This window comes from Barbatula barbatula (assembly GCF_947034865.1).
Source record: "Barbatula barbatula genome assembly, chromosome: 6".
In the NCBI taxonomy this organism is placed as follows: domain Eukaryota; kingdom Metazoa; phylum Chordata; class Actinopteri; order Cypriniformes; family Nemacheilidae; genus Barbatula; species Barbatula barbatula.
Window position 1 is genome coordinate 16,837,954 of NC_136765.1, and position 26,191 is coordinate 16,864,144.

The window sequence follows — 26,191 nt, forward strand, 5'->3', positions numbered from 1 at the left end:
TAGGAATGGCACAAGGAAATGACCATGGTACACAGTACCGTTCTGCCATCTACACATACAACCCAGAACAGCAGGATGTGGTGATGAGGAGCAGGAATACATACCAAGAGGTATCTTTACAGGGCGTCATGTCGCATCACGCCTGTCGCGTCCTGTGTAGACACTGTGTTAGACACACATATACATTTCTGTTGAAATGTAGCTCAGAGACGCCTGCAGATTCATTCATTGATTTATTTCTAATCAGACTCTCTTCTGTCTTCTCTTCCATTGTTTACCACCCTCAAACTTTCTCCACTGTCAAACGGTGACCACCCACTCCTGTCAGAAAGATGCATTTGTGGATGCTCATTAACGCAGCATGTCAGGATGCCCGGACAGTGTGCTTTATAGAAATAAGGCTTTGCTTCATATTGTGAGATGCAGGTGCTCGGTAAACCATCGCCATGGTTACCCTTTTCTTGGTCATAGGTCATGTTTCATAGGCTCAGATGCAATTTTGGGGCGAGGGGAATGGGGTGGTGTCAGGGAGGTCGAGCGAACCCTATTGGCCTTGACCTTGTGCGTTTCAGGGGTGAAAGGTTGTGATTGTGGGTGGCAGCTGTGGTTAAAGGGATGCAATGAGATCGGGGACCGAAACTGACGTGCTGTTGATGGCCCCGGTGACCCCACCATCTATAAGACACACACAGTTGTAAGAAAGAGGCGTTGGCACCACACACACCGCATGATCCAGTACCATCCCTTTCAACGGGAGAAAACAAGAAAAGACGATCACAAAGAAATCAAATTGACCTGACTCACTAAAAATTTGATTTCATAGTAGGGTCAAGTCACTCACCCTCATGATTTGTTTCTGTCCTAAAAAAATGACCAAATGAATTGATATCCTGCATTATGTGGAAACATGATTATTTTGTGACATCATGTTAGAGCTTTTTTGACATCATGTTAGAGCTACAAATGGTTCAATTTATTATTGACTACATATTTTATTATTCTTAATGGATAATAAATCATTATTATTGTTATTGATCTTATTTGGGGTTAATAATTTGAACTAACCCATAACACCAAATAAAAGAAATCATCCTAGCAACGACATAGCAACATGAGTTATAGCAGAAATATTTAAAAATCTTTTTATTAAATACTTGGTACTATACCATTGACAGTATAACAGAACACACATACCAGCAAATACATTTTTATATTTTTATTGTAATTTTATAAAAAATAATAACTTTTTTTTAATTTAATTTTTTTACTTTGATTTACTTGTCTTAATTCTGTTTTATTCTTATAGTTTTTATAATATTTTTATATTTAAATTTTATTAATTTTAATATTTTTTTAATCTTATTGGAAGCACCAGTTGCAGTCATGACTAAATTATGCAGAAGCTGTGAATCAATTGGATATGCCTAGACACACAAATTCAGTTTTATGTCGAAAAATCCTGCAACCTTTTTCAAAGCCAAACATATCAAATTCTACCCTTAAATTTCTGACCAAATGATGATATTTCACGAGAGCTTAATCGCACAAAATCAGAACAGTCGTATTTTGTTTTTATCGTTTTGTTATGGTTGTACAGCAGAAAAGCCTGTTGGGTAAAACACTACTTCGGCCATTTGCTCATAATAGCTTTATTTTGTGTCTCCCGATTCATCGCCGTCTAAGAGCAGTGCAGAGATTATCGGGGGTTTTGAAGAATAGCTGCGTTACACAAGCAACCGTGATGAGATTAGACACGTTAGACCAAACCCTCGTTTAAATATTGAGAAGGGCGCATGCGTTTTTGTGTGTCTTACCACACAGTGCAGAGTAAAAACTGAAGGAAGCAGAGACGTATGAAAAAAATGAAAGACCGACGTATTGAGCGTGAAGAGATTGATGAAGCATTTTTAAGGACCCTTCAATCAGGTTAACTTCAAGTGATGAATCAGACAGACATTAAATGAATTATCAGCACCCGAATCTCCCAGAACTGCCATCGTTGAGAGTGACCAGTGAGAGAAAATGCAGGAGTTGAAGGGGAAGAAATGCTGGGTTATCCAAGCAGGGGAGGGGGGCCATAATAAAATGTAGAAATTTGAGGAACATCAAAGAGTTTTTATTCAGTCTTATAAAAGAGCGAGACGTAGATATGGAGGGTAGTGGAAGTGCAATTCTGCTGCAGAAAAGCTATTTCTCAGAAGAGTTATTTTGGGGATTTGAGGTAAATTATTTTATCAGCTTGCGTTGGGCTGCGTATTATAAATTATTTTGGGGGAAAATTCATCTCCTGGCCCAGAAGAGTATAGAGAGGCTGAAATGTAATTCCATTTGTCTGTTGTTTGTTATTAAGCTTAAAAGCCAGCATGAAAATTCCCCCTGTTTATTTTATAAGGCATGTTCCTGGATTGGTGTACAATTCTTTGCTAATACACAGTGTATAGCATTTCAAATTTCAAAATATTTGTCTTCATAACCTTGTATCAAAGTGAAAGACTTTCCTTTTCAGACCGACTTTCAACCCCTCCTCTCCACCCACCTGGCTCGATTCTCATGTGTAACGCCCACCAGCCCGATTGTTTCAATTCCCCATTGGATGAAATATTGCCCATAATTTTTTCTCATTGAATATTCTGTTTCACTCTGAAAAACGGCAAATTGCAAAAGTGAAATTGGATTGTGAAAGACTTTCACATTGACTGAAACTGATGTGCTTTAGAACCAAAGGAAATCATTGGCTCGTGCTCATTTTTGCTGTGCGTTAGCAGATTCAGATTTTGAGAGAAACTCTAATGATCTGAAATGTAGAAGTTGGTTGAAAAGCTTCAGAATAACAGGCTTAAATCAACTCTAAACGGTAACGAAAACTCTCATGTTATATTGAATGCGTAGATCATACGCGCACCCTTTGATCTTCCCTCACAGGTCACATGACCCTCCGCTGCTGCTTTTTCGTTCTCACATGCAGGAATGGCCAAGGATGACAAAATGGATTCCTGACTATATCTCACATGCACACGAGCTCAGGCATTTAATAAGTAATCCATTTCAAACGTGCATTCAGAGATGCATAAATGCAGAAGACACACCAGAAGAGCAGCCTTAGCCCTTTGCCCTCTATATCTTGTATGCCTGAAGCGAAAATATACATTTGTGATATATGTGTATACTGTATATACACCCACACATGTTTCTCTGTTGGTGCAGGACTATATTCTTGCTCTTTGCTTATTGGTGGAAGATGTAGCGGAGAGAGACTTTAAACAAGCAGCGATATTCAGTTATGAGCTCAATTGAAACGCTGTCATGTTTGTGTGCATTTTGCTATATTCAGGTTATCTTGCTTTTTTGTTCATAGACAGAGTTGCATTAATATTTATTATTTATATTGTTATGGTAAAAATAGGACAAGCTGTTGCAGTAAATATGTACAAAGAGACGTGTTTGCTTCTAATACAAAAGGGTGTGTTAACTCCACAGACCCACTGGGAAATACTGATGAAATTAAAGCCGATTGGAAAATAAAATGAATTATAATTGAAATTGTCCACAGGAAATGATTGGAATAATAATAACACTCGTCAATGGTGTGTGTAAGAACATTTGGTGCCACTAGTTGAGTCATCAGTCATATATGAAACATTCAAATATGCAAATGCTTATGTCATTTATCTTCCTCTCCATCTCTCTCTCTCTCTCTCTCTCTCTCTGCTTAAGTGTCTACAGAAATGTTATCCTTCACCAGAGAGACACAGACCACTGAGCTTTGACAGAGGCAGCTATCTGACACCATATCCAGACACAAACTCGCATTTAAACTTTCTAAAATGTTCACTGTTTTAGATCGTGTAGATACTAAAAAGATTTGTACTGAAAAACCTGATCTATGACAGCCATATAGATGCATTTGTGACAGTTTGGCAGAATTCACAACCGCAATGTTCAATACATCATAGAACATCACGTTTAAATGTGTAAATAGAAATTTCTTCCTGGGCATTCTCCTATTAACCCTAGTTACAGGTTTCGTCCTTTTTATAACTTTTCCAGTCTTTGTTTTAATTATCATGGTCCTTTCTGTTGTAGCAAGTGTAACAATGACATTTTGAAATAAACAATTGAATATAAAATTAATTGTTTAAGCCCCTGTTAAGAAGTTATCACTTAAAAATGCTATATACGATCTAATGTACAAACATAATAAATGGTGGCTTTGGCATCTTTACTGATGTCAAGGCTAGGATGTGGTATTGTTGCTGCAAACCTCTTGTTAGACATCGATTCAAAACCGGAGTAAATGACAGAGTTTTGTCACCACCTAGTGGTCGAAGTTAGTAACTTCTCGTTTTTTAAACGGTCTAACACAGATTTGTTGCATCTCTCTTTTTTTTGTTATGAAGTACATCTTCCTCTTATATACATGTGAAATACTGTTTTACGTTTTCTTATGTGCTCTCTCTGGTCTCGTTATACCCTATATAATTTTTCGCTTTAGAAATTTCGGAATACGGCCTCTAGAGGGAGACAAAACATCACACATGTTTTTTCGAAATCATTTTGGACATTGTGTGGCTTTAAGATTATTGTTGTTTCATTTTACAAAGGTTTTGCTTTTCCCTAGACAGAGTGTGGATTGAAATTTACCATCATTTCATTTTAGTTTTCTCCTCTTTTGTGTGTTTTCTCATTTGCTAGGCCCTGATTCAGAAAGGTCTTGGGGAGATTACCACAGAGATCCGGCAGCTCACAGATTTTTACTATGCTGAGGATTATCATCAGCAGTACCTGCACAAGGTGCCTAAAGGTTACTGTGGGTTGAAGGGCACAGGGGTCACCTGCTCTTTTGGAGGACAGAAAGATGAACTCTAACTTGCCACATATGGACATAATTGTCTCTGTTTTATCAATCAGGTGCGTGCGTCTGTGTGATGTTGGATCTCAAGATCACAGAGAAAATTTATTTTCTTTTAATTTGATAGAAATGTCTTAAAGGTGCTGTGTGTCATTTTGACATAAATGCAATATAATACACATGACTGTGTCTTCAGTGGTAATGGCTTTAATAATGAAGCATTTTTTTTATTACCTTCGAATGAGCTATGTCTATCCACCGCGGGTCCCCTTACATGGAATTCGCCATGTTGTTTCTACAATAGCCCAAAACTGACAAACTGCTCTACAGAGCACGCTTTGTAAATACGTTATCTCCTTTGGCAATGAAGCGGAAACATAACAACATCTGTGTCCTTTGTCAGCCACCGTAGAAAGCCGTTGGTCACAAAACTGTATGTTATGGTATGGAGGGCCAGTCCCATTATAATAACTTTGTTCATAATCAAAAAATTCCCTGACAATTAGTGTTCTTATTGGATTTTTGATACGTCATCGATTTGATCCCTGACCGTTTTGTTTGGTGCTATCCTTCACTCATTACTCACAACAATGTAATTACTTATCGCAATATGTTGATGAATGTGTGAACAGTTAATGGATGCTGTAGTACTTGCAAATGTAACCTCTAAACGTTGCTTTTAAACGGCATCATTTATTAGCAAACTAGTCTTATTCCAAAAAAATGTAATAACATTTCTTCATTGCGCCACATGTACCTTGTACATGCTGTTGTTATTATGATGGCCTCACACCACAGCTGTATTTAGCAATATACAAACCGTGAGTCAGCTGCTCATTTTAGAAAATGAAAAGATGCTTGACAACATGCTGGTCTGCTGACTGGCACAACAACTGGATAATTATGTGTTGATCCGTCCAACATTATGCCACACTAAATCTCCTTGTGCACCTGTTTACTTGACTGAGTATAAAACGTCATGGACTTGCACGGTGTTCCATACTGTGGACTCTAGTACAGTGGGTTCTGTGGTTCTAGAATGAAAAAAAACTGTGTCAACGTGTCATAGAAAGAGCAGAAGTGAAGATTTTGGAAGCTGTATGTGGTGTGTTGTCGTCTGATGATGTCATCGTGTTATCTGTCATCTCTGGGATGAGACGCACACATTATTCACACAGCACCTGTATGAGGAGACAGATTTCTGGGAAATGGTACATCTGCATTCACTCCCACATGTGTGCTATATGCACATAGCTGGGTTGTCACCGCCAGACATGGGGTATATACACATTTTCACAATGTACATATCCTTTAGAAACACAAACACAGTGTCCTTGTAAGGTTATCATTCAGTGGCCCCAGAATGTGTTTGGACACTAAAGTTGCATGACTGCAAGTTGCAAGGCATTGGTTTGCAAACAATATGGCCCCGTTGACTTTTATTGTATGAACACAAAACCACTTTCTCAAAGTTGTTTCTTTTGTATTTTGTTCTGTTAAGTAAGATTTTAATTTTTGAGTCTGGCTTAAGTATCCAAATACTTGTGGAGTCGCTGTATGTTCTCTTGAGTTGAACTACCAGGTCCAGTACAACCAGAAATACACACAGGTGTTGCGAGATGTTCATTCAAGCAGACACACACGTTCATGTATGCACACACCCTGACACACTGACAAATCTAGAAAAAGCTTTTTTGTTGACCGCAGTCTGATTTCCTCTGCTCTATTTTCTCTTTTCTTTCTTTGTGTCTATCTCTTCCTGACACCTGTGTGTAGGTGTGGACCGTGCTGCAGGTGCTCTGTCTCTCTCTCCTGCTTTCTCTTTCTGTCTTTTCCTCCCTCCTCTGAGGTTATTTTGATATGGTGGAGATATTTTTTGCATTTCTACGCACGTTGTTCTTTGGCTTGTGTGTGCCACATGGCTATAAAAATCAGCGCGGCTCTGGGTATGTCCCCCTGTGGTTAGCGCTGCCTCTGTATCTAGATCGAACTTTATAAGCGCCAAGTTCTTAACTGGAAAAACTGCTTGTAAAACTGCCTCACTCGTATCTCAGACAGTTTAAAAGTGAGTTCTATCATCATCCAAAATTCTATCATCATTTACTCACCCTCTTGTCATTTCAAACCTGTATCAATTTCTTTCAACCGCAGAAAAATATATTTTGAAGAAAGTTGGTAACCAAACAGCACTGGCCCCCATTCACTTCTAATGTATGGAGACAAAACCAATGCAAGGGAAAGGCCAGTTAACAACATTTTTCAAAATATCTTCTTTTGTGCTGCGGATGAAAGTAAGTCATACAGGCTTGAAATGACAAAAGGGTTTGTAAAAGATGACAGAATTTTAGTTTTTGCAAGAACTGTCACTTTGCTTTTATGTTCTTTCAAGTCATCACAGTCAAAAGTGTACACACATTACATTTTGATGGCTTTGGTAAATTAGGAAATTTTTGCCAAAATGTTTAATAAAAATGTATATTCTATTTAATATAGAACATTTACCTTAGGAAAAGATTTTGTCAGTCTAAGAAATCAAAACGTTTTTAGTTTAAGACTTTATTTAATGACATAAATATAAAAATGGTCTAAATAGAATATAGAAAGTGATATACACATACATATAAATTAACAAATATTTTAAAAACATATGAACACAGAAGAATTCAAATTTCTTTATAATTATAAATAAGAATGGCAAATACAATTTAATGGCTTTTAAATAGGTTTGTCATTTTTCCCCCATTGTTGCTGTAAAGTTTATTTCCAAAGGATCATTACATGTTTTTACAACATAAAACATCACAACTTCAGACCCGACAAAATTCGTATTTTTTCGTCAGATTCTCTCGTAGTTGTCTCTCTCATTCTCTCTGCTGATCTCTTTCTGATCATATTGGTGACTTTGTGCAACAGTATGAAGGCAGCGAGTGTGACAGAGCCAAACTGTCCAGGTGCAAGTGACTGGCTCCTCCCTCTCACACACACACACTTTAGCACAGGATGAAGACACTCGGCAGTTATTTCTGTGTTTCCTGTCTTGGGTCCCACACACACACACACACAGGTGCAGTAAAGAGTCACTCAGTGGGGAGACCATCAGCCAGTCACACGCACGTGTGTGTGACCGGACACGATGACACACTCTGATTTTCCCCTCCCACCCCAGAAGATGAGTGCGTGTTGGATGGGTGGAGCTATCGCGACAAGGGCAGAGGTCAAAAATCCCTATAAGGGAAGATGTAGTGTAGAACAGAGGAAAAAAGGCGGAGAGATACCGGTGCTGCACACCACCCACATCTCGCAGATGTGCTGCCCGAAGAACAGTGAAGCTTACTGGGCAGCACAGAGACAGCAGTGTGCCCTTGACACACACACACATATACATGGTCGCGCAACCAGGCGTGATTGCTATGTTAGGTTTCTCAGCTGTGTCCGTTACACATACTCGCATACAGCTGCGAACGCACAATTATAGCTTAACTTTGACAGACCACCTCTGGTGACACACTTTTGTGGGAATGACCACAGGCACACAAACGGGTATCCTACACTTAATTTATTAATGGGGCACCTGACCCCCAGTCCTAGGGATATATTTTTGTTAAAGGGATTGTTTACCCAAAGATGACAATTCTGTCATCATTTACTCATTCTCTTGTCATTTCAAACATAGAACACAAAAGACGATATTTTGAAGAATGTTGGCAACCAAACAATGGCGGTACCCATTCACTTCTGAAATGACAAGAGGTTGAGTAATGACAGAATTTAAATTTTTGGGTGAACTATCATTAAAGCCGCAAACTTCTGCATCTATGGCGACCCCTCTGTTTGAAACGTAAAACTGCAGGTTAGTTTACATACACATGTTTACGCTAAAGTAAAGAAAATGTCGATAAGACATTTTCTATGAAATATGACCAGTTATACATTATTATTATAAGTTTACCGCTGTGTACTGAGGTAAAGATGAAGACTGATCTCCAGTACTTGCTTAAGTAATTTCTTCTTCCAAATGTTTTTTTATGGAGTTCTATAAGGGTACCCAGTTCCCAACCTTACCGTTTAAATCTTTAAAAGATCCAGGTAAAATGCAATTGCACATGACAACTTATCGTAATGCACAGTGATCGTAATGCATTTTTGTAGGATGGAAAATACGTATGCAATTTGTTCCACAGGAAAAAAGATGAATTCGATTAGATAAGGCCAATCAGATTTGTGTTTGTGTAAGTGCGTCATTTTGGTGTAGGAAATGCCTTTTAACCTACGATAATTGTGAAGTTTTTAATCCTTTTTGAAAGGTGTTTTTAATAATGCCTTAACATTCTGAGGGCAAAGGTGTTACTGGCCACAAAGCTTTCTGAAGCTCTTTGGGGTCACATCGGGCACACTGTGTCCACTGCTGTCTTCTGTGTAAACAGGAAGAAGAAAAAGAATGTGTGTGTGAAAGATAGAAAGGTGTTTCTCTTAATCTCGCAGGAAGATCAGCAAACTCTTTCATATCAGGCAGATCAATCTGAGACAGGTTCTGAAGCTCTCCGCTGGCTCCTGTGAGGACCAGCAAACTGACAGAAACTTTTATAGATTCATGAATGACAGAAAAGGTTGAAATGAGGCCATTGTATTATTGTTGTGCTTAAGAGTCTTTTTGGTGAGAGTGAACCTAGAGTGCTAATCTAGAGTTCTCAGCTTGGTTCTTTAATAAAAATGGTCTCAGTCTCGTTTCTCCTAAAAAGTGCTGGGTTTTAAAACCCATGGTTGGGTAAAATATGGGCGACCCCAACTGCTGGTTTAAATGAACGATTAGGAAATATCTATATTTCTTTAAACCCAGCATTTGAGAGTTTTGTGTGAATGTTTTTTTCATAATGCTCTAAGTAAAACAGATTTGAGAATTGGGAATTATAGCTTGTGATTGGTTGAGGTATATTGTGTCCTCTGGCACCCTAGAGTTTGTATGGGTACTTTGCAGGTGCAAATTTAAGAAAAATAGACAGGAGCTCCAATTTCAGTGTACCTTATCTTGCTAATGTGTAGTTTTTCCGTTGTAACAAAATGTTAATAGATGGTTGTTGAAAACTAGTTTCACAATTAATTTGAATTGAAATCAAAAGCACTGTGGCTCCAGTCTTGAAAGAATCTGATGAGAAACGTTAGAGTTTACATCACATAAAAAACTTTCACATTGAATGCCAACTTTGGTACCTTGAAATATTCCAAAACACATGAGCATAAATGTAAAAAGCATTTAAAAACACTCCCCATATGATCTCATTGCTGCCTATGCATCTTTGTTATTAAATAGATTTAAATTGACATTCTTCATCTACATGAGTTGGATTTGAATGCTGAAAATCAACAAACACGTGACAATCTGAAGATGTTGATTTGTATATTGCTCAAGTCGAAAGGAGGTTGCTTTTAGGCAGATCTAAAACATGGGCATCCTGTTGATGTGCTCTAGCCCAGCAGAAAGTAAGATGTTAATATCAGCACAAAGAATACATGTTGTTTTTACTCTGTGGTTAAACAGGGCTCTCACTGCACATACACACATATACTGCAGCAGGCCGCAGAGTGCAGTCTGCAATAGTGCGTGGGCAAACCTCGCTGTAGCTTTTAACTGCGTGGGACAGGCAATGTATGGGTTTGTGTGTGTGTGTGTGCAAAGGACAGGTTGAGGATGGGTGCAGAAAGTGTACCTCTCCAAAACAGTTTGTCCCGCAGTGACTCATTTCCATTTGCTTCCACGTTTGCACCTAACCACCTGTATGTGTGCCCACACACACAACAATTACTTAGTTCTCTAAATGAGAGAATACATTAGACTTGTTTTATTTGAAGTTTAAAAAAGCTTACTATGCTTATTGCACTTTTTGGTGTACAAATTGGCTACTATTCTTATAGCTCTTAAAGAGATAATTTACCCAAAAATGAAATTCTGTCATCATTTAGCTTATCTAGCCTAACGTCCATTTCAAACCTGTTTGAGCTCCTTACTTCTTCAGAACACAAAAGAAGATCATTTTAAGAATGTTTGCAATCGAACAACAGTGGTAGTCATTCACTTCTCTTGTATGGTCACAAAACCAATGCAGGTCAATGGGTAGCTATGTTGTTACCCACATTGTTCAAAATATCTTCTTTTGTGTTCTGCAGAAGAAAGGAAGTCATACAGGTTTGAAATGACAAGAGAGTGAGTAAAGGAGGGCAGAATTGTCATTTTTGGCTGAACTATCCCTTTAATGCAAAATGTTCACTTTGGATAAAAGCACTGTTAAATGAGTAAATATGAATGCGCTGTAAATGCTATATTTTTATGTTAAAATATACATTTTATATAGTTGATTAAATGTTTATTTTAAGGCTATTTAATATTATAATTCTTAATTTCTTTTAAATAAGAATATTTTTTTCATATTAGGATTTGTCCACAATGTATATTTTGTATATGTATGTATCAATAGAAAAAAACTACAATCTGTTCTTTGTACCTGACCAGCTAACCTTAGTTTTCCATTGGAGGTCTCCCATCCAGGTACTGACCTGGCTCATACCTGCTTAGCCTTCATATTTCATTCTCTGAGCTCTCCTGTAACAGTAAGCTGTTGCTCTGTACTCATTTCTCAGAGATGTGTGTATCAGTTTAACTGATAAGATGTAAGAGAGTTGTTCATTGGAAGGAAACAATACTTGACATCTCTCCCATGCAGCTGCTCCCAAACACCCACTCTTCCTGCAGGAGTGCATGTGCGATTTCAACAAAGCGTATGAATATGTATTTCTAAGATCTTACCCATGTATTCATCTCCAGATCATTACTAGTTATAACATTAGGTTATATATTATATTAATTACATTAGTACAGTATTTAAAATGCCCTTTTACATATAATCACTAAAACGAAATTCTCTGAAAGTAGAACCAAAAATCATTCACAAGGACCATTATGAATGAGTCTTTATTTGCTTAAATAAGTTACCAAGGATCTATCGCTCCAAATGCTTAATTCAAACCGCAGTCGTAAATAGCAGCGATCAGGCCACAATGTCTCCTCATATGGGTCCCAAGGCCTGCAGGTGCACAGTAAGATGAAAAGGCAATAGACATAATCAATTTTTTTTCCCCTGACCTTGAAAAACATCCGGTGATAAAATACTGGTGTGACATCTTACGGATGGAAAATTTAGAGGCGAGTGTGTGACCGCACTCATGAGGTTTTTAGATGCATCATGCAGTTTACACACACGCACCGGGTGTCTCTGTTGTGGTGGGCCGCACTAAAGTTTCCATTCCGATGAAACGTTCTTTTCTGGGCAGCGAGTCTTCCGACCATGTAGTTCAGTTGCATCCGATCGGCTATGAAGTGATTTTTTGGTGTTGCACCTTTTATGATTAATAATGTAAGCCTTGAGGAGATTACATCAGCAATGTTTTTTTTTTGCTTGCTGATAAGTTTTGACATTGAGGTCTACCCTTGAATCTTTCCTGGATGTGTGTACGTGTGACATACATACGTGTGTAGTCTTGTGTGGGTTTTGTTCATGCTTATGTCTGCATTTGTGTGTATCTATTTGTGTGTGTTTTCTTGACTCCTATGTGAGAATTTAGAAAGGTGTGAGTGGTATAGCGTCAATTCCGTGGTAGACCACAGACAGAAATAGCTGATGTACTTTTTTCTTTGATGTACTTTGGCCCGAGTGTCACCTGTGGGAGAGAGAACACAGGAGGTGGGGCGACTTTTAAAAATGATGAATGTTAACATGTTACATACTTGCAAACATGCAATCACAATGCAAACTTTTATTAAAGAATTCTTACTTTGTCATAGATCATAGAATACCCCATTTCACCTAAACTGGCATTCTCTGTAAAATAGTTTAAAACTATTTAAATATGGAGGCACTACAATCCATTTGTATTTACGGTTGTATTGTATTGCATTGCATTGAGGTTGCGAAATTGCAACCAACGGTTCACTCCACCCCTCCCGTTTCGAAGTAGCTCTCGCAGGACAAACATGTCGTCACATTTTGCGCTTCTTTGCAGAAGGCGAAAGCGTCTATACCAAACGTGCTCTTTAGAGCAGTCTGTCCATTTAGGGGTACTGTAGAAACAACATGGTGAATTCCAGGTAAGGGGACCTGCGGTGTGTACACTGAACAAAATTATAAATGCAACACTTTTGTTTTTGAATTCAAAGATCTCAAAGTTCACAAATCTTTATAAACCTGTCTTAGTGAGCACTTTGTCACTTTGTCAACGGACATGTCACCCATTGAGCATGTTTGGAATGCTCTGGATTGGCGTATACAACATCGTGTTCGAGTAAACCTTACTCCAGTACCTTAAATGTTTCAATCATCCACTATAAATCATAGGTTCCATTAATAACATTTACAATTACAGATGAATAAAGGTAGTGACACCGTTCAAGGTTCAATTTGACACAGTCTTTATTTAAAAAAAAAGAATGGCAGTAGACACTTGCCCAAGACACAGAAGGTTTGGAAAGAGAGGTACATCATTGTTAATTTTCCCTGGTCACATCAAAAATCTGACACAAGGAAACTTTGTTAGGCCTGATCAATTGTAACTCTTGTCTGTCCTATTGCCTTTCTGCCTTGTCCATGCATTGTACATTTCTTGCGCAAAAATGTGACCTTGTCTTTGAAATCCAGGTTAAAATCTTATGATCTTATCAAGGCTTCAGGTCAGAGCACCTGCAAGTTCGATTTCAGTGACTTAAAATTTCAATCTTTGACATGGCTGCCTTACTCAATATTTAAGAGATTACATTTTCACAGAATGAAAAATGACAACTCTTTCATGAATTACTCACCCTCAAGTTGTTCCAAACCTGTATAGATGGTAAACATGACAGTCTGAAGTTTTGACGGTGAAGCATGGTGGCGCAAGCATCATGATGGGGATGTTTCTCACTCAATGGTACTGGGCCTATTTATCGGATTCTGGGGATCATGGATCAGATTGAGTACATTAAAATACATGAAGAGGTCATGTTGCCTTATGCAGAAGAGGAAAAGCCCTTGAAATGGGTGTTTCAACAAGACAACGTCCCCAAACACACCCGTAAGCGAGCAGCATCTTGGTTCCAGACCAACAAGATTAACGTTATGAAGTGACCAGCCCAATCTCCAGACCTTAATCCAATAGAAAATTTGTGGGATATCATCAAAAACGCTATTTCTGAACCAAAACCAAGAAATGCAGAGGAATTTTGGTCTGTAGTGCAATCGTCCTGGGCTGTCATATCTGTTCACATGTGCCAGAAGTTGGTTGACTCCATGCAACACAGATGTGAAGAAGAAACCGTGGCTATTCAACTAAATATTAGTCCAGTGATTCACAAGAACTCTAAATCTTCAAGAATTTTTCATTTTATACATTAATGTTTGACTTTGTAAAGACTAAGCAGACGCTGCAATTTTTTAACCAACATAAAATTCCTTTTTCTTTACTTTCTGTTGAGTAATAACAAATTGTATACTTTTTTCTTCATGTTTTGATTTAGAATATAATGTACAGTGTTCCCAATGCTTTTGTTAATTGAAATAAAAGTTATTATAAGGATTTTGAGCTTTATAAAAAATTTTTAAACGTACTGCTATTTTTTTAACATAACTGTATCTGTGTGTGTACACCTATATATATAGAGAGAGAGAGAGAGAGAGAGAGTCTTAATAAAATATAAGATTAATATAAGATCAAGTAGAATTTTTTGTGATTTACTATGTTTAGCATAAAATCATCCTAAATAATGCAAAAAACAAACCTGTGAAAGTAAAACGTCTCCGGTTAGTTTCGTAACCTCGGTTCCCTGAGAAGCGGGAACGAGACATTTCAGGAAAAGTGGAAAAGAGGAGGAGTTTCATATGCGGTTCTCCGCAATCTCATTAATATTGACTCAGTAGGCCATAAAATGTATAATTAAAAGCAAACTTTGATGCTTGTTATTTCATAGTTATATTATAAAACTTGGTGTACACATTATATTTTCGTAGTATGTTATTTGCATGTCTGATGATTTTATGCTGAAAAGAGTAAATCACACAAAAATGACTTCATCTTATAAGGACTTGATCTATCACTTCACATATGACTTTATTTTATTTTTTATTAGTTTGTGTTGTGTTTTCTGGTCAATGAATCATTATTAAAATTGTTGTGTAGGAAAGCATAGAGTTTGTAACCATTGTGGCTATTATGGCAAAATGATAAACGGGGGCAGTTATACCAGGGTGTCAGATACTGACAATGTATGATTTGACATTATCATATATGTAATATTAACACGAATAATAATGCTTATCAATTTCACCGTTATTATCAATACTGGTATATCGCAACATCCCTGCATTTCATACATATTTTTCAAATGTCCGGCATGCTGGTATGCACCTGTCCACTCTGTGGCAACTATCCGTCAAAGGTCGTGCCCACAGGAGAACGTGAGCTACTGCAGCACACTCTTCTGCTGGCAAAGTGGCATCATTTTAAATTCTAAAACTGGTATTAGGCATTTCCTGCTGGGTTTGATGGCGGGTGGAAGTGAATGTGTATGTGCATGTGTGTGTGTTAGAGTGGATAGCACCTGGCTTGCGCAGCTGTGGGTCTCCTAGCAGGGGGGAGCAGGAGGAGGGGAATAAGGTCCTGCACTATCACAAACTGTGTGTGTGTTTCATATGTGCATCTGCTCATTTCTAAATCTGTTGCCAAATTAGTTTGAGTTAATTGCACAATTACATTTTAGTTCGAGGTCGACATGTAACCTTTTGTAATGTTTGTAAAGAAACACAATTAAACCGCAAAATCGGTGTATTGAATAAAGTAGTCAGTTGTCTGTTAAACTAGGGTATTTTGTTTGCCTTTATGCAAGCCTGAATCATTGTAGCTCATTGTGGCCAAGACACACCAGCTATAAATTATGACTGACCTATGAAGTCATTAAACAGAGTTACATTTTTTCCTTCTGTATGTCTGTGGGAGAGCTGTAACATTGACTTGTCTGAGACATCGGTTCAATTCCAGTATCGGATCAATTCCAAGGGCTATCACTGCATGTGCAGGTATGAGTAAAATCTACCAGCATCCTGTAGAGGGCACTTCGGATCTTGGAAAAGATATTTGGAATTCTGCGGAGAGCAGAGAACATTATAAACCGTAAACATGTGAGATTTAGATTAGAGATTTACTGGTTAGGGACAGATTATGACTTTGATGTGCCCTTGGCACGGACGTTTCATAGGCCCCCTGCCATCACATAATTTATGAGAACAGTGTTGCACCTATGCCCAAATAAACAGGATTTTGCAGACTACAAACTCAGGACACAGCGCTCTGGAATGTTTTGAAAAACCAGCACACCCGGCGAGAGTCTTGTGGCACTCTTTTGATAACAGAAATTGCCACATGCCATCTTGCTATTGTAAACAAAAGCTTACAACACTTGTCTGCCTTCGGGGTCTTCTGATTGGTCAACTTCTGTGGAACTGACATTGATGTCTGTGTGTGTAAAAATTGAAATTATTTCCACTTGGCACGGTTTAGTAAAACCATGGCGCTTATGTGAGAGACGCTGCAAACGGCCTGAGAAGCAGGCATAAACAAGTCCGTCTAGAGCGTGTTTACATAGAAAAACAATATAAAAGTCTTTCAGCACAATAGAAAAATGTCTTCTGTGCAAAATGGACGAAAAACAACACAGATTGGTATATTTATATTTCGCAGTACTCGACACCTAAAAAAGCTTCTGACCTCTCCATCTCATATTACGTGGGAATAGCTGTATTTGTGCATAATTTACATTTCTGCATTAAGACCACGAGCATTTAACAGTCCATGCATTACAAATCAAGCAATATCGATCACCAAAGTATTTAACGTCATCTTAATAAAAAAGTTGGTTTTTATTTAGCTGAGAGGTATCTTTCGTGATTTCCTCAGAGAAACTCTTCCACAACATAATACAAATCCAGCTGTCTCACAAGACTGCATTAATCGATGGCCTTTAAAGAGATATCTTGAACATCTGTGGTTTTAAACTAATTTTGTTATTTTGCCTTCTACTGTCTTTTGCCTTCTACACGTAACTTCTGCACGCTTATATTAGGCTACACAGTGTTTTTTTTACTCGCCTCTAGATGTATAGGATTATTTATTAGATTTTCTTTGCAACTGTTAATTCTTCAAAACTCCAAAACAACCCCTTTATTCCACAGTATTCCGCGATAGTGCATTGAGAAGATAAAACACATTAAAAGTTTACAGATATTACATTTGCCATGGCCCCCTGTGCCCTGGGCACGTGCCCAGTAGACACGACGTTGAAACCTAAAGTTATCTAAATGGTTTTCTGAAGGTGATGGCCCACTTTTGTATTTAACCTACGTGTTAAATACAAGATTTGGAGTAAAAAGAAAATGTTAAACTAGTAAAAGTGTGCTTTTCAATTTGATGATGGCTTTAATATACTTAAGTTTAAAGGTTAGACAGGCATTTCCGATAGATAGACATAAAGACAAACAGCATATCAAATAAAGCTACCGAAATGTTGAAATGTGGCCCAATGGCATAAAGATGCTAAACTCTTTTGTTGAACTAATATTTGAAGCTACAAAAAGCCATCAGGGACAGGTCACGCAGTAGGTTAAAGGTGAGAGGTTGGGTTTGACCAGTGGGGTAGAGAGGTCACACACATACATCAAATCTGAGGCCTCAGGTTATTCTGAAACCTGGGACGATCCTAGCATGTTGTAAAATGAGCTTACACAAAACAGAACAAGCAGTTAAGTGCACAGTGTAAGCATCAGTGATGCCAGTCAAGACTCTTTAACTCGCACGACAGTGACATCTCTAATCAGCTATTGCTTTATTTTATTACAATCTATTTGTACTGGTGATATTACAGTTTGAATATTTTATTGTTGCATTTACTGATTTTGTTCACAGATTCAGTTTGCCAGTAATTTACTGTAGCTTTACATTAATGTAATTTTCTTTGTTTGTTCAAAGATAAATGATCATTAAACACTAACAAGTCTTTATCGTTACAGGAAAAAACTATTAATAACAGCCTCATGCAAAGCCTTCTGGGAACCAAAATTTGAAAAAAACTGAAAAGGGTTTATTTGGATTTCTGGTTCCCAGAATGCTTTGCATGACGCTGGTATTTTGTCGTTTTTTTCTGTAAAAATAAAGACTTGTTTTTGTTTAATGCATTATCTTAAATGCATTAGTATTATCTTTAGTACATTTATCTTTGAACAAACTGTTGCCAATAAATTACAGCAAACTACAGCAAGTTAATGGCAACTAACTGCATAACTACAGTAGAAATGTTTTGAGTGCTGTATTTATGCCTACCTTAACTTAGTTTAACAAAACAAAATATATTTTCATAATTATTATCTAGTAAATAGGATACAGTTCTTTAAATTCATGACGGTTTGTGACATCTTTATGGGTTTAGTTTCAAGGATGGAAATCGAGTGAAGTGAGTGGTTCTGTGAATGATTGGCAGTCCAATTTGCGAGCTTGTCTTGTATTTTCTATGGGTAGATTTACCAATTTTGAACAGTGATTGTTTTACCATCTTAAAAGGTAGTGTGGGGTGTAAGTAAACAAGATAAGATTAAAACGAGATTCATCTGACCTAATGAATGAGCTGACTGGCAGCAAAAGGGGAAGAGTAAGAGAGAGAGCGTTCTTATACACATGACTGCTTAAATTATATTGACATGTTGAAGAATTTTTGATTTCGTTCAGCTAAATACAGGACGATCATTTTTGTTTTGTGTAGTGGCTGGCATACAGAACCAATGCTTTTATGACAAATTCATTGTTATATTGTTACTCTTCTTAAATTATCCTACATTGACAGAATGATCAGAGACTGGTTTGAAATGTTTGTGTTTTCAAACTCCAGTTTAGGCCCTATAATTTGATTGGTCAAGCAGTGTTCCAAGACTCCATTTTATTGAATTTTCACAGATTCAATCACATCACTTAAAGGTTTTTGTGAGTGGAGTTTGGAGCAGTTTAGATCTCTATCAATCTCTGACTCTCTGTCCGGAAATAAATGTCAAACAATTTTTTTTAACATTCTTAAACTTGCAGGAAAAGATTTTGTCAAGCAAGCCCTTTCAAACTATAAGCATTTCTATTACATTTACATTTAGTCATTTAGCAGACGCTTTTATACAAAGCGACTTACAAAGAGTTCGGGGAGCAATAAGCGATATGTCATACAAAGAGCAATAATACAATAGGTGCTAATACATATTTTATAGTTAAGCATACTGCAAGTTCCTTTTATACTTATGTTTACTTAAGAAAAGTCCCAGTATATTTTTAAGTATACTTTAGTAAGCATTTGAAAATGTACTACTTGCCACTAAATTGGATCACTTTTAACTTAATTAAAGTTTAAATCTGAATATACTTTTATTAAAACAGTACACTCTTTAAAAATTACCTTATTACTGGCAGTAGTTTCCCAGCAACTTACTGTGGATTTACATTTATGTAATTTACTGGCAACAGTTTGTTTAAAGATAAATAAACATTAAACATTATCAAGTCTTCATTTTTACAGAAAAAAAACTATAAAATATGCTCATGCAAAGCATTCTGGGAACCAAAAAGAAAAAAGGTTGATGAGGATGTCTGGTTCCCAGAATGCTTTGCATGAGGCTGTTATTTGATTAAATAGTTTTTTTTTCTGTAAAGATACTTTTTATCTTTGACCAAATTGATAAATATATCTACAGTAAGTTATTGGCAACTAGCTGCATAACTACAGTAAAAATGACAGTGTTAGTAAACAGTGAGTACACAACTAGTAAGTAAAAAGTAGACTTAAAGTATACTTTTTATACTTTACCGAAAGAACACTTGAATAAAGTATTTTTTTAAATAAGGGAACATCAAAAGTTTATACTAATCACAATCTTTTCTATTACAAGTATTTCCTGGACCGGTGAAATTGAGATGGACTGAATTCCATTGTACTATAGTACTGGTCTCGCTGTGATTTCTGCCTGACAGACACAGGTCTGTTCCAGTTCTCATTGCTGGATCCGGTTTCCCCTCCCACTCCTTCCTTATCAGTAATAAACTGAGAAATCCAACACATCACAGCTCACCGACGACCACGTGCAACTTACGTTCGATCATCCGTGCCCAAGGGCCAATTTCACGGTGTGCGATCACAATGACCAAGTCATCTTCTGCTCTCTTTGATGGGGGCAGATGAAGTGAGAGATGCGGGAAGGAAGGATTGTGGGATTACGATGATGGTTGTGGTCGTTTTTGAAGGAAATATATTGTGCGCGTGACTTGACAATCTTTGACCTTTTGTTGAGGCAAAACTGGAGGAACAAGCGATGCATGTCAACTATGCACGAGAATGGTGGCGCCCAAAAGTGTGAGATTACCAAATCAGCTTTTTGTAAAATGTGTTATTATTTCATCGCTTTAAAGCACTCATAACACATGACAGACATTTTAAGAACCAAATAAATAACAGGGGAAAAGTGTGATATAGACAGCTGGTGCATAATACACCCCACTGGACGTCCAGTATAAGTGTCTAAAAGTCAGAAAAAGACAATCAGACTGGTAGTCTCCATTTTCACTTTCACACCTTGCAATGTACTACAAACATTTCTCATTCAAACACAGAGCCTCGATTTAAATTTATGCATTCGCAAACTTGCAGTGCATTCAATGTATTCATTTAGATTTAGTAATTTAGCAGACGCTTTTATCCAAAACGTTCGGGGAGCAATAAGCGATATTCATTTCATTAACAATATGTGTTGCTTTAGATTCAAACCCATGACCTTTGCACTGATAGCACAATGCTCCACCAACCGAGCTACAAGAATAAAAACACAGGATAATGTCAAACATCTTAATGCGAAACCTGTATGCGTGCGCATGCGAGTGTGAATGCGGCACCTCTTGAGTAAAGCAGTCGCCTGTAAAGCAGAGATGGAAAATCTTAGAGAGACAGAACTTGCAGCTGAGGTTAAAAAGAGAGAGTTTGTACGTCTCTGAGGGTTATTAATGCCCTGTGTGCTGCAGTGAGAGCAGATACTGGTTTGCTGCTGTGGTTACACTCTTGCATTGGCAGGAAACAAGCCAACTTGTGATCTTTGCAGACTCTAATGGAAAATTCACTCAGACAGAAAAAAAACTGTGTGTACGTTTGACTGTCTGTGTTTCAGAGAAAGAGAATTTAGCTTTCACCTAAAAATAAAAGTGTTTTGGTGTAAAGGATATCACCTTGCTGTATTAATGTCACTCAGCCCTAAATCAACACTACGCAAGAGCTTTTTTGCGGGGGCGTGCAACTCTAATAGCTGCTTTTATGCTTCATGTAACTTCGCATTTGGTAATCATAGTGATCACGCATTAACATCTTAAACGGTTACTATAGTCTTTGGAATTACCCTGAATTGTATGCACACACCTGTCCTGTGCGTTTGCCTTTTGTAAAGTCTTAAGGATAGTCTTTGTGTACGTGTGTTTTTGTCTGATTCTTATAAGAATGTTTGACAGTTTTTAGGTGTTGGCTCTGCCCGCAGGAGCCTAGAAAGATGTGCACGTGTATCTTTATTATGACATCTCCAACAGCTGTGTATAATCTCCAAACACAAGCAAACACATACTCGCACTTGTTCGTACCCTTTTTCCATTCCATCTCCTGCACAATGGAACAAAAGAGCAGGATCTGCCACTCTCTCCCCGCCGTCCAATCAAAGCCGTCATTATTTCTCGGCGGAACACTCCCTCAGGAAGTGCCATCTCCAAATCACACCAGCTGTGCCGCTGTGCTTATTACGGCCCATTATGAGAGACAGAGACACAATAAATCTGCAACGTACAAAATACTGTATCTGGGCTATTGTGCGTGCGTTCTGTAAAGAGGGCCCACGCTGAGAGAGAGCGTGGCTCTGCGGCCCTGTCGTGAGCGACGCGAGCGCTCAGGAAGATTCTGAGGCAACGCCGCTTGCTGCTTACAACTTAAACTCAAATTACAGCACAAAGCCCGGGCCAGGTGACGGATAACATGTTCCAGATGTTAGCTGGATGTCATTTGGAGGTTACTGCAATACAGAAGCTCAAGCGAGGCATAAGAATCACAAATCATATGGTGATGTTTTATGGGTTGAAAGCGAGTGTCTAATTGTTTGTCTTTAACGTTAAGCTGCAATCTTTTATCTACCACCCACATTTTAATGCATAATAGGCTTCTGATTCAAAGGCTGGTCTAGGCATCTTACTAAAATTGGACTTTATAAGACTTTGGCTTATAAAGCAGTCTCATATGCATCCTTTATGGAAAATGCAATCCCAGAATGCCTTGTGATGAGTTTAAAAACAAGACAATCCAAGATGGCAGGTAAAGGTAAAAAAAAATTAAGAGTCTTATTTTCTGGTTTTAACATTTACTATTTATATGTGTGTGTTTAGATAAAATGATTCTGTGAACTACTAACAATATTTCCCCCAAATTTCAAATAAAATTATTGTTTCTATTTGCATGTATTTGCAGAAAAGGAAAACTGGAGAATCAAGTCAAAATAACATATAAAAATGCTCTGCAAAGAAAATAATTTCTGATTCACTTTTAAGCAATACAACAATAATATTTTTACATGTATTTACGATAATGTTTTAAATAAAAACATTCATGTGATAACCTTCATTTAACACAGTTTGTCATGCTGTCAGTCTTTCACATTGTTGTTGGATGACTTTATGTCACCTGAGGTTTGATTTTGTTGAAATTCAACTTCGACTTGAATTGCCACAATACATCTAGAAATCCTGATTAAATAAATAATCATAATTAATCATAACTTTATTCTGCGACTGTACGGTATGTGATATAAATGTGAAACAGATCTGTGGGAACATAGTGTCATAGTATGTTCTTCACAGCCTCTCACAGATTTACTTAGAAAACATTTCTTTCTTTTTTAAAATCTAAAGAACCCTTTTCCACTACAAATAACTTTTTGTAAAATAGAAAGGTTCTTTGGATCGTGAAGCACCTTTTTTAGAGCATACATTTCAGTCGTGATTTCTATGTTATCACGACCCACTTAGTCCTTATCACCCATTTTCTCTCTCTTTCTGTTGTTACTGATGGTCAGACCTTGGTAGACGTCTGAGGGCTGATAATTAACTCAATGCGTTGACACAGCTGAGCATCTCTGCGATTATTTAACACACATTACAAAACATACAACACACACACACAATCCTGCAATTACATGTGCCACATTATCACGCACACCCAAATCACCCATAGAATCACATGATCACATTTACATCTCGCATCACGACTATCTCATTTCAACTCATAGCTCAAATGGTTGTTTATGTTTATTTGAAGTGTTTCACACCGAGTCATCGGAGGATTGTTTGTTTACTGGAGTCGTTTCTCACTGTGAGTCTTATCTTAATTGCTCTGTGCTTCTCTCTATATGGCCTCTTCGCGAGTCAAAGGTCATCAGCTCTCTATCTTAAAGAACCCCCCCACTACCACCACCCCCAGACAGAGAATCCAGTACTGATGTAAGCTAAGCATTACCAAACCCCCCATGATCTCGTTCAGTTAGCCTGACATTAGCTATAGACAATTACATCAAGGGTTAATGACCTTACTGTTGTTTCTGGGCTAGCTGTGCTATTGTCATGCAATTATGCGCTAATTAATGCATTGACATTGAATAACTGTTCAACATGGACATTATGCTGATTTATCTAAAGGGTTTCTATGTAAGCCACCAAAATAATACAAAATTTGTTAAAACATTTTTGATTTTCTGTCTCTTGTGGGACACAAGCTGGACAATTTAATGCAGATGTCAACCCTACTAAGACAAAAAATCAAGTTTGCACCAAAGGTTTTCATTATTCTGAAATGTCAGTTGTCAATATTTTGTGGTTTCAATACCCATGGGAAGTTTCTTTTAATGTTTTTAAAGCACAGTTTTCCATAGTCAGGTAAGTGAATTGACACATCTGGTCCATATTTCTCATAAATGGGCACATGAAAGTTAAAATAAAATAACGTAACTATTTATAACTATATACTAGTTTTAATGTAACTATTTTGTGTTCTATAAAGAGGCATCCCATCTCCTTTTGTTTGGTAGGATTGCTTCTGCTTCCCACATTTCAGTTCACAAAAATCCTACAAAATATGATGCATCCTTTTGTGTCACATCCATATTGCATTAACTTTTTCCTATTTTAAAATAGAAAACTTGTGCATAGACTGATATTTTCCTGATGTTTGGACATATCGGGGGCTTATTAAATTATAAACAGATGGTTTAATAAGTGGTCATAAACACAAATGTATATTTCAAGTTTTGACTGAAAAGTCACACTTGTCAGCAGCTAATTCTTTAAAAAAAGTTATTTCTATAACATGGTTTTGTCCATACATGTGAATCTACTGTAAAACCGACTGTTACATATATTTTCTTTACAGATTTTCCATGTATAATGTTACATAATTTTTCATGAGATTTTTCATGTATTTTTAAATAATACGGTCAAGAAAATATTTAATTACATTTAAATTACAAGAAAAATGGGGAAAACATGTTAATTGACAGGTAATAATTGTTATTTTAAGGTTTATTTCTGGCACCCAAGCTCGCAGAAAATGTATTTTTACTGGATCTTTTTACAGTGTACAATTGTTCTCTTCATCTTCATGCTCTGTAAGACAAAGGTGATGTGTGTTTGACCCAGAACGCCATTTTTCAAATATTCCTTAACCAACTGTGTTAACCAACTTAAGAAAGACAGATAAAAACCTGATAATAACGGTGTATGTAAGCAGACATTAATGACAGCTACACAAATCAGTGTTCTCTGTGCCCTTATGCAAAGTCACACAATGGAACGTGTATCTCATTGTGTCTGTATGAAATAGAGACAAATGTGTATGTGTGTGTGGGACAAGAGGCAAATGGTGACAAAAAGGAGAATGAGAGGTCATGTCTGATTAGCTGACTGTCTGTCTATGTTGGGAATGGAACCGGGTCATTTTTATTGTGTGTGTGCGCACGTGTGAGTAGCATCTTGAAGTATGAAAGGAAAAGGCACTGACCTGGATTAGAGTAGCAAAAGGAGAGAGACCATGTGTCAAGAAATCAGCTGTTTGTTTCTCAGAAGCTATTTCACATCATCTGTTCTTAAAAGGTTGAGAGAATGTGCGTGTGTTATGTGCTTTGAGGTCGAAAGACAGAGGCACCTTTTGCAATATTGGAGCATCTTTGACCCAGAAAGAAATGTGTCCGCATTGCATCTAATCTACATGCAGACACTCTAATGTTATGCTTCTGCAGAGGACGCAGGGGTCTTTTGGCCCGGGTTTGTTTCGCTCACAGCCTCCTTCTTTCATCCCTTCTCTATTTCCTTTGCTCCTATTATCTATATCCAACTCCGTCTCAATATGTTTTCGTAGTCTACCCATATGCTGGGCGATACTCGTAAATCTGACCCCGCTACAGAAGCCTACTGTGTAACCCAGAACAACCTTGGAATTAAAATATGAACATAACGGCCTGCTTTCACAGACAATGTTTATCTTAAGCCAGCACTATGGCTTTCTTAAATTAGGATCTTTAAGTAGCTTTTATTAAAATGTCTAATATAAAAATATTACTGGTGTGATATGTCAGGGCACTTTATTTTGAGTTAGGACAGACCAAACTTTCATTTTAGTCTGGGACTAGTCTTAAGCCTGGTGAAACCATGCAAACAGGTTATGTAATTTAAGTACAAAGCTCTGGCAATCTGGCACAGTGTGGATTTGTAGCTAATGTCCTGGAACATTCTGTCAGTGAGGCGCTTCTTCCTCGTCTTCAAACAGTTTGGCAGCAAAGTGTCTGTCACACTCTCTCTCCCTTGTTTCTGTCTTTCTAAGAAAGTACAGATATTTCTTTATGAATCATGATGGATTTTAGTCACTTACACACTCACATGCAATGAACAGAGCAAGCGTAACACTACCAGGGAGAAACATCTGGCCGCTTGTTTCAAGGTGCATATCTGACAACACGAGTTTCACCACTCAACCGTTTTGAACCAAGTCAAAGTTTTCTCCTATTTTACTTATTCCTTCATTTATTCATTAGTTATTTTTGGTCAATATCATACAAAGCATGTTCTCCTTTTCATCAATGCACTTTCATTCTCGTGCAGTCTTTTACTATCACTCAAGTAGGCCTACTTCTTTATCTTTGGAGAATATTCTTGAGAATATTCTTCTCGCCACTGGAC

At 37.5% G+C, this 26,191-nt stretch overlaps 1 protein-coding gene across 3 annotated transcripts in view; it reads left to right on the plus strand.

The window, feature by feature from the left end:
* Positions 1–22,592, plus strand: part of msrab (methionine sulfoxide reductase Ab) — a 38,377-nt gene extending 15,785 nt beyond the window's left edge. Inside the window, exons 5-7 of one of the 3 annotated variants that reach the window (XM_079458504.1) lie at positions 4–110; positions 4,693–4,908; positions 22,437–22,592. In XM_079458504.1, coding sequence (XP_079314630.1) covers positions 4–110; positions 4,693–4,866 — 281 coding nt within the window. In that variant the 3' untranslated portion in view covers positions 4,867–4,908; positions 22,437–22,592. Of the gene's footprint in view, positions 1–3; positions 111–4,692; positions 14,454–22,436 lie in introns of those variants that run through there. The other 2 variants (XM_079458505.1, XM_079458503.1) reach the window with 2 other exon arrangements.
* Positions 22,593–26,191: the final 3,599 nt, after the last annotated feature.